The 10312-nt window shown below is 30.2% G+C and overlaps 1 protein-coding gene across 2 annotated transcripts in view; it reads right to left on the reverse strand.

Annotated features, from left to right (window-relative positions):
- The window catches only part of LOC130895228 (twinfilin), a 43149-nt gene extending 39727 nt beyond the window's left edge, over positions 1 to 3422 (reverse strand). The window contains exons 1-3 of one of the 2 annotated variants that reach the window (XM_057802427.1): positions 3247 to 3422; positions 3039 to 3116; positions 2720 to 2831 (exon numbers count right to left, since the gene is read on the reverse strand). In XM_057802427.1, coding sequence (XP_057658410.1) covers positions 2720 to 2831; positions 3039 to 3116; positions 3247 to 3271 — 215 coding nt within the window. In that variant the 5' untranslated portion in view covers positions 3272 to 3422. The remainder of the gene's footprint in view (positions 1 to 2719; positions 2832 to 3038; positions 3117 to 3246) is intronic. The other variant, XM_057802428.1, reaches the window with a different exon arrangement.
- Between the last annotated feature and the right edge of the window lie 6890 nt (positions 3423 to 10312).

A 10312-nucleotide genomic window follows, 5' to 3' on the forward strand; every position in this document is an offset into this window, starting at 1 on the left:
CAAGAAAATGAATTTCTCAGACATGTCACTTATTAAAATAAATAATAGAATAAAAACTAAATATTATACAAAGGAAACATGGTCTGGAAGATATCTTGATTATAATTCATGCCATCCCAAATCACAAAAAACAGCGTTGTGATAAGATTAAAAGATGAGCATTAAAATTAACTTTTTCAGCATATCACCGGAAGTAATAAAAACACTCAAAAATACTTTAAAAAATAATCAATATCCAGAAAATCAAATTAATAGAATCATCTGACAATGCACATATAAATTACACAATAAGAACAATAAAAATCCAAGTAAATTCAAGTAATTCAATTCCTTATGCAAACCAGCTATCAGGAAAATTGAAAATTGAAATACATTTTATCGAAACCTTACATCAATATAAGTCATAGATCGCACAACACATTATCACCACTATTCATTACACTAAAAAGAAAACTAAAGAAACTAAGAAATCAAATATTATATATTCTATACCATGTCTGAATTGTCCTAAAAATTATATAGGAATAACTACACAATACTTGGAGAACAGAATAAATGGTCACAAATACACTAAAATGCATCGACTGCCCTACACTAACATGAAAAAAATGAACATCATGAATTTGATTTAAAAAAAAATCATAGCTCAAACTACCACATAAATACACTGATTCTAATACTATGTTTTTAAGATATCTACTAATATATTTTTATCTATTCTACAAATATTCAATCATTATATATTAATTATTCTTTTGAAAATGCTCTCAAGGAAGGAGTGAAACCTTAAGTTATACATATCTAAGATAAAAATGTGATATGCCATCAAAGTTTGATTATTTCATCCAAACAACCTACGAACCCAAGAAATTAGAGAGAAAAAAAAATAAATTAATACTCAAATAGTATAATAGTAAATATAGCTATATATATATATATATATATATATATATATATATATATATATATATATGTATATATATATATATATATATATATATATATATATATATATATATATGCTGACTAGTTAAAACAAAAAAAATGAGAACTCTTTATTAAACTATAAATTCAAGCTTGTGAAAATTGTGTATTTGAAGATATATTATAAAACAGACTTTAATTCAATTCGAGGATGTATTCCTAGGAGTTTTCATAATGATGTAAGCCATGAGAGAAGTTAAGGCTTATGAATTATGATTCACATGAAATATCTATGTTGAAATTTTTAAATTGGTTGAAAACTGATGAATATGTGAAAATGTGTAATTAAGATTGTCAAAACTGATAGACAATGCATATATTTTCACAAAAAACCTGGTGATGTCGATGATTCAAATCAATAATTTGAGATTGACATGTGCGAATTTCTGTCGATGAATCATGTGCTCGAATTGCTTGTCTAATTCTTGGACTATTGATATTTGTCAAATCATCCCAAAAAGAGTTGCTAAAGGATACAATCCTTGCTGAAACAAGTAAAATAGTAGCTTCTCAAATTCTACGAAATACAAAAATTTGAGCAATCAACTACTATTATATCTTTTCAAGAGCATTCTACTCCTATTTTTACACCTCTCTAAACTTTTAATGGCAATTGTAATGAAAAGCAAAGTGCTTACATTTAAATTTTGCAAATGGCTTGCAACAACTGAAATTCAACATATGACACTCTGATTTGGAATTTAACTAGCTGTACAATAATGCATAATCTGTTGTCAAATATATTTCAATATGTGCTTGTTTAGAATAATAGGATATATAAACAGAAGTAGTAAAGATCTTGGGTTTTTTTAAGCCCCTGTATCCAGGACATTATCCTCCCAGTTAGATTTCACTGATGAACATGCGTACTTTTCCTCACAGTAACCTAGCAGCAACTCATTTAGCAAAGAACTAAAGGTACATTTAAACATGACAAGAGTTAAATTTTTAATTATTGATTGACAAAGTTTCACTATATTAAAATTATTTTCAAAAATGTGGAAATAGTGCATTAGAAGAAAAAAGTGCAATATGAGAGAAGATATAAGGACCTTTCTGAAACTATAACCCAAGTTCAGGTAGATCACCTATCAGCTGATTGAGGATTCTAACCCAGAACAAGATTTAGATCACAGTTTCCGAACGTCATGGTTAATTTTCTATAAAATATGCAAATTTAAAACAAGACCTACAAGAACATTCGATTTTTATTATCTTTTAAGCTTTAATTCTCCCATTATATTTATTTAGTTGTACACATAATAAATTCTAGATGTGTAATTAATTGTTATTAATTGGTTACAATCCTTAGAATTAATAGAAGACAGGCATTTAAGGGGAATAAATTACTTTTAATTTTCAAAAAACCATAGACAAATGAAACAACCCTTCAGCTGATCACATTTATCTACACGCCATCAGGGTAGAAAGGACCTTACTGCCCAATTAACACAACCATTTTCTGAACAAAAATTAATGTGATTCAGGTTAGTTCCCGAACATTCAGATAATAATCTGATTAATTCAATCATCGTTTCCAAAAAGTCCTAGAATCCACACTGAGAAAAACTCATATACATACCCTGGGAGAAAAGTACAAATGTAGCTAAATAATTTGTTTGATCCAACATTTGGATAAAAATATATGGTTGATTATTTATGCTAGAATACATAAATATTTAACAGAATTATTTGTATTGACAGTTTTAAGAGAACTGAAATAAATATACTTGACCTATATAGTATGTAACATGGTTGATTTTCTTCAATCAATGGTTGAATGAATGGATCAAAATCCTTATCCCAAGTATTCTGTGTCTTCTTATGATTATCCAAACACAGTTGTTCTAAAAATAATGATCTATTGTAATAAAATTTTGACACCATAATTATAATAATAACAATGTTAGAATTTCAAATGATCATAGAATTGAAATCAAAATATCAACAATGAATACTGAAAACCCTATAACTTAATTCATATTTACAATCAATCCTATGCAGGAGGAATCTTTTTTCTGGTATTATTTTCAAATAACCAGAATATAACTTACCATTATGAATTATGACTTTTATAAGTCGTATAGTACCATCTCTACATTTAGCGAAAAATGTTAACAATTCTTCATTAGCTACAAATGAAAGTTTATAAAACAAAAGTAAATTAAATAAGACTATAAAAGTTTATTTACCAATACTTATATATCTAATCATGATGACAAATAGAATTACTTGTAGTTGAGCAAAAATATATTAAAATACCTTTAATTCCTGTTTGATGAGACATTTTTTGAAAATGAAAGTATTAACTCTATAAATATATCCTTTGAATTTTCTTAGTTTCTGTAGAATACCTTCTTAAACTACAATGGATAACCTTTATGACAACCACCCAAAATACTATTCCATAATCAGTCATCTTAACGTCAAAATTGTCATGTCAACTATTTTCGGGCCAACGCTGCCCATAATCGGGCCTTTTCGGAAACCAAGATCCTCCCAGGGGAACGAAATTTTTATCAGTTCCCAAAAGTAGCTTTCAATGGAAATTTGAAACTGAACTTACGAAAACATTTCATTTTTGTTACTTCAGTTTGGAGCATGAATTTTCCATAATATTTGGAATATTATTTATAATATTTTTTGCAGTTATATGTATAATAGATCTCCGTTTTGTAAATATTTTTTGTATTAATAATATAATAATAAATATTTTTTGTAAATATTATTTACACTAAAAATCTTTATGTTGAACTATCAAAAAATATAAAAACCGCAAGTGTCAGTAATATACCAATTACGCTGATCATGAGAATCAATCATAGATAAGGAGTATTTAATAGTTATTATAGTTGGATAGTTATTTTGAAACAACCCCTGTAAAAGTCAATTTTATAAGCTATATTTTTTTTTGATAAAGCAATGTCAGAAGATGATTTGGGAAAACAATAAATGAGCTTCAAACGTATTTTTAATTTTTTTCTCGAATAAACTGTTCCTGAATGCCTTACACAAATATTTATTTTGACAACTCCTGTTTCCCCTGTTGATTTTGGGAAATATATTTTGTTTTTCGGTAAATAAATGTCTGAGGATAATTTAGGAGATTAATCAATGAGCTTCAAGCATTATATTTTTTATTGAATAAAGTGTCGCAAAGTGAAAAGTCAACACAAATATTGAAACAAAATCTGTAATAAAAAATGGTCCAATCGATATCAATATAATTCGAAAATAAAATTTGATACGGCCAAAATTAAATTTTTAGGGTATTTTCGACCTTATTTAATTCCCAGGTTTTTCTTGTTCAACTGTTTCCTGTAAACGCTACTTTCGACCCCATAAAAACTTAGCAACATCAACACAAAACTGCAATAGGTTATAGTATGACCATGATTTTTCAAAAACTACATTAAAGAATATGAAAGATCAGTGTTGCTTTTAATTTTATTTAAATTCCCAGCAAAAGGTGAAACCTTTGATTTTGATGATGTATAATTACTCAAAAACTCAAATTGAGAAATGAAGATCGGTTGATTAAAGAATTGATTAAGTCTGAAATTGGTTAGGAAAATGTTCCCTTGCAAGTACAAGAACTTATTTGATTTAAAAATAGAAAAAAATTATCAAAAATATCTGTATGTGCTACAGCTTATCAGAATGTTATATTGGTCATCACTTCTTCCATAGATTTTTTATTTAGAAAATTTACAAACAGTATGAAAAAGGGCCTATTATTCAATAGACAATCTATTGCAGTTAATCCTTATTCTGAAAACGGTAATTTCAGTATTTAGAAATCAGATGTAGTACAAAAACAGTTTAATCATTGAACTATTTGCATAATTTGTTATTAAACATTATTTGAAAATAATAAACATTTTTCAGTGTATCGGAGCAATTAATTACATTGCCTATTAAAGTTAAAAAATTTAGTCATTGAAAATCTGCCTCACTGTCATCACTAGGAAAGAAACGATTATTGGTTCTATAAGATCATTCACAATCTTATCTAACTTGAACAGTTAATCTTCTTCTTTTATGACATGTGCAACACAATTTTGCAAGTGAATGTTTGTCACATTTCTCAACGCGTGCATTAGAAGACCCTTACATATTTTATATTAAAAGTAGTATTTTTTCTCTATAACGTTCATTTGAAAATGATATGGTGCAGCCTAAGTACAATTTTATTATTTTGTTGTGCCATTTCATAGTAACATGATTTAAATTGATTTTTGTGTTGTTATAAAATATATATAAGTTCAGATTGGATCATATTCCTATCAAATTGACAAATTGTATATTATGAGATTGTAAAAATTTTTTCATATATTTTTTTAATGTACATGTTGTTGGAACTTTTTCTACCTTATGGCTGTGGTAAGTTTTCAAATACCAATCCATTCATATCCTCATGATAATCTCCAGTTTGTTTACATTCAAATATTAGCAATGATTCTTTAACAATTCCATGTTCAAATTCCGCATGAAGGATTATTAAATGTTTGCCTTTTCTACAGGGTGGACCAGAAAGTTTTACGAATTTAAAAAAATAATAAAAAAACTAAATATAATCCACATACAATTTCTTTATTTTATTTGGAATATAAAAATATTCCTCGAATCTAGATCTCAAATTGGTATAAACTCGCTGGCACATTGCGCGGAGAATAGCTGCTATTTCTTCTAGGATGTTAGTCTTCAACTGAATAAGCGTGGTTGGGTTATTGGAGTAAACTCTTCTTTTCAGGTATCCCCACATAATAAAATCCGGTAGTGTTAGGTCCGGACTTCTAGCTGGCCATGCAATGTCACCTCGGCGAGATATCAGTTTCCCAGAAAACATCTGATTTATGACCGCTAAAGAGGCATTAGAAGTATGACATGTCGCGCCATCTTGTTTAAACCATTTCGCACGATTATAGGCTTCAAATTGTTGCAGTTGCGGAAAGAAAAAATCCCTTAACTTGGCTATTAATCGTTCAGAATTTACAGTGACAGATTGCCCCTGTTGATATGGCCGTCCAAATGGTTACTCTTAACGAATGTAGAGGCTTTTGATATTCTGTACGTGGGTTCTCTGCAGCCCAGTACCTAACGGCAGTTCTGTCTATTGAGATGCCTATTTAAGTGAAAATGGGCTTCGTCAGAGAACAGAATATGGTTGAAACTCTGAAAGTATTCCAATATTATTCTAATAAAGCTCGTCTTAAAATTTTCAGATCATATCAGACAAAATGCGATGCAAAGATTTTCTTAATACCTCAAGTTCAGCTGATCGCTTGTGAGTCGATAGACCAGGATTACGTTGAAATGAAGCTCTAACTTTTTGAATTGTGTCTTATGTTCTTGTTGATCTTGGGCGTCCTATAGGCTTTTGATTGAGAGCCGAACCAGTAGCTTCGAACTTTCTGACCCACGATCGAATCACACTTTCCGTCGGACATTGATTTATGTCATGTAATCCAAACTCACGTCGAAACAAACGCCAAACAACAGTACACTAATCACCATTTTTGTAATAATGTTTAATGCAGAATGCATTTTGCGCTCCAGTGAAGTGATCCTTTGCGATTAAATTTCCGAGAACCGAGCTACCGAGCCCACCCTATAAATGGATTTTTCAAACCTGTAGACAATCCTTTAATAGAAGCATCTCTTTTATCTCGAATACATGTATCTTTCCATATTTGGAATTTGTATGATCTTCATTTAACCAGGTTCAGCAAGGTAATAAATGGGTCTCTGTTCTCGCCTATATTGTTTGATGGATATTAGGTAATTTCTTCTCTATACAATATCGTTGCATTCTACCAAAATACTCTTTTTATTTCTTTTTAAGTATCAAAAAAATGTAATTTTCTGGTACAATAGATAAAGTAGCTTTCAATTCATATAAAAATTAGTATAATTTGTGGCTTACCCAAAATGTATTTCTTTCATAACTTTATACAATATAAATGAGAAATTTGTGATAAATTTGGGAATTTTAATTTTAATCAAAGTTGGTATTTCATTTTTGAAAAATATACTATGAAAAATGCGTCGAATTATAATTTTTGTAGTATCATCGAAGGTTTTTACAATTCCTGGACAACCTCCACGATGGTTAGAAGAGTTAGAAGAATTATTCCAGTGGTTCTATATTCTTTTATAATTCGAAACACAGTCGATCTAGCAACTATTTTCGATGACTTACCCAACGTTTTAACAATTTTAAACACAAAAGCATTCACCTTTTCTCTGGTTTATCATTTGAGATTTGTTTATACAAATTCACAATGTTTTACTTCTCTGCAGCCGATAAGTGGCCTAAAATTACAGAACTCCGATTTTCGGAAGGTGCAAATGATGTTTTTATATTTTAATCAAAGAATAATAAGATCGCAAGAAAGAACCAAATGAACACTATTTGTTTACAATTTATTCAATAATTGTCAATCATAATCATCGACCTATTAAAGATTATGTTTAATAGGTCCATGATTATAATATATATTAAATGTGCAGTATAAAACATGTGCACTTTCAAAATTGTTCGCCAGTCTATGACTTCACCCCCGCGAACGACAATTTCTAGAGTGCTCTTGCGATCGGTCCTAAGCTGATTCTGAATTTGATAAAGCGAACAGAGCTAATTATTTCAATTTAAACAAAATTCCCTCATGATTCGCTTTGTTTTCATTGCAATGGAAAAAACTTCTACAGCTATTTTATTTTTTATATAATCACTTCAATCTGTAGTGAAGTTAAAAATAAAAGATCCTACTTTCATCAGTCTCATTGAACACTCAAGAATAAGCAAAGAGCAAGCGACGTTTTGATTATCATCTTCCGTAGTTTCTGTTTGCAAATGTTTTAAGACAATACCTAAGTTAGGTAAACAGTAAATCAAGTAACATACTTTTACTAGTATGTTCTTCCAATATCAATTACAGATTATAAAAACCCTTGCCAACAATTTTGTTTGATCTACCATAGGCGTAGATACCTCATTTTATAAAGTTATTATTTTTATAAATACTTTCAAAAATATGTAAATCTTTCATATCATTATACGCCAGATGCACTTAATTGTAATCCTACTTGGAATCATTATTATATTTCGTTAACTTACTGCGACTGAATATTTAATTATAAAACGTAAATAGACGAGTAAAATGTACCTGTTTGTAAGGACGTTTGGTTTAAACAGAGTACCAGGCATGAACTGAGCTCTTTTTGTACCCTATTTGTTTTTTTTCTGGAAACTGAAATTCCAAAGCAAAAACATTAAAGGAAAATAAATTCTTTGCAAATAAAACAAACATTTCAATTCCAAAGTATCTTTAATCATGGTAGTCAGAATCGTCTGAACTAGTATCATCATTTGATTGAGTTATGAAGCTTTGTAAAGAGGGTGATACCCAGTGGTGTTGTCGAGCCGGAACGCTCCGGAGCGTCGTTCCGGTACTTCCTTTTTGGACAGGAACGCGTTCCGGAACTAAAGATAATTTCTGATAACGAGAATTAGCTGACTTATTGAAAAAAAAGTTAAAAAGAATTGGTGATTTTTTTTTAATTTTTGACGAATTTTTAAATGTATTATTATAAACAAGGGTTTGAATCGAACCCGAACCGGAACAAAAACAGGAACGAAACGGCTTCTTTTTCCGAACCATGAACCAAAGTCCGGAACGTTTTTTTTTCTGCTGAACAGGAACTCGAACCAAACCGGTTCAACGGGAATAAAACTTTATTTATAATAAACATTAGAAGAAAAAAATATAAAATTTTAAAAAAAATTTCATACATAAATTTTAATGCAAGCGGCCCACGGACCGTTCGTTACACAACCCTGGTATAGTTTATTGCCATACCCAAATGGGCCTGCGGCTAATGCTAAGAATTTTTATTATACATTTGTTGTGAACTAGAATTTCCAAATGTTGCTTGCCGACAAACAACGATTTTCATCTGAAATGTGCATTGCTGGGAAATTCCCATCTTTGTAGTTTTTACATTTCCCACCCTTAGTGTAAGAATTTGAGTATTTAAAACCATTTTTTTAATCAGTGTCAAACCATCTATGCGACAGCACATTTATAGAAAGTGGAAGTTTTAGTTAGAGAATAAGTGCCACAGAAAACTATCGTATGCATTAAAACCTTTATAAGATCAATAAGTACTACTGTTAGCAAAATATTCTACTACCTACGCTACCTAAGTCAAAGTGACGATTGAAAGGTTTAGTGTCAATTTCGCATATTTCTAAGAACATCTCGCTACAAGATTACGTGTATGTAGTAGTTGCATTTTTCTATAATCTTTAACCTAATAAACCTAAAGTGGAAGTATATTTCATTTTCATTATTAATAAAAAAATGTCCGTTTTTTTTCCTATTAAATAATAGTATTTATTTTATTAGTAATTTCAACATAAGTGAAAAAAGAAAAAACAGTAGCGTCACTGATTTTTTTAAAAAGAAACTAAAAACTAGCAGCGAAGATGAGTCAATGACCCAGGAAAATGCAATATTGAGCCAATTATCCAACACCAACTTCAACGCTGATCAACTGGAATCTGTTGAACTTGCAGCCATAGCATCAACGTCAACGTCAACAAGTACTTATAATGATAACGATTCTGACGAAGTCTCGTGGCCTAATATTTGGAGTGCGGAAATGTGGTTAGAAAAGAAAAGACGGTTTCCTTGGTTACTTTCCGAATCCGAAAAATTAGGTTGCTTTTTTTGTAACAAAATACAGCACTTAGGGGTATCTAAAACCCGTGGTGTAAATATTTCAAAGGAATATTGTTCAAAGTTCCACATCCGTTTCTTACTACGGTAAAGATAAAAAATCGCAGTTAACGTCATTAAGAAAATAGTTATTTTCCTAACAAGTGCGGAAAGTGATACTTTCCCGCACGCGACTGCAGTTGTCCCGAACGACGCGGAACGGAGTTCGGGCAAGTGGTCATGTGATAGGAACATTATTTTTTCTACGACCGTATATACAAAAAAGTATACCAACCCATTTTTCTAAAATTATTTTATTCCAACAAACATAATATTATACAAAACTTTAACTAAAAACTACTAATTATTATAAATATTAATATTGAAAACACAATTTGTTGTATTCTGTAGACTAGTAAGAATTACCGGTCCAGTGGAGTTATTTGGTTTCAACTGGAAGGTAGATGACGTCGATGAGGATGGCATCGGTTGCAGGTCGCATAAAGATGACGATGACGGCAACGGTTTTAAGTCATTTGGCAGGTAACAGCTCGGAATTAGTTTCATTTGCAGCCTTCAAAATGGCTTTGGGAAGTTCTTCGTCG

This window comes from Diorhabda carinulata, chromosome 6 (genome assembly GCF_026250575.1).
Source record: "Diorhabda carinulata isolate Delta chromosome 6, icDioCari1.1, whole genome shotgun sequence".
Classification (NCBI taxonomy): domain Eukaryota; kingdom Metazoa; phylum Arthropoda; class Insecta; order Coleoptera; family Chrysomelidae; genus Diorhabda; species Diorhabda carinulata.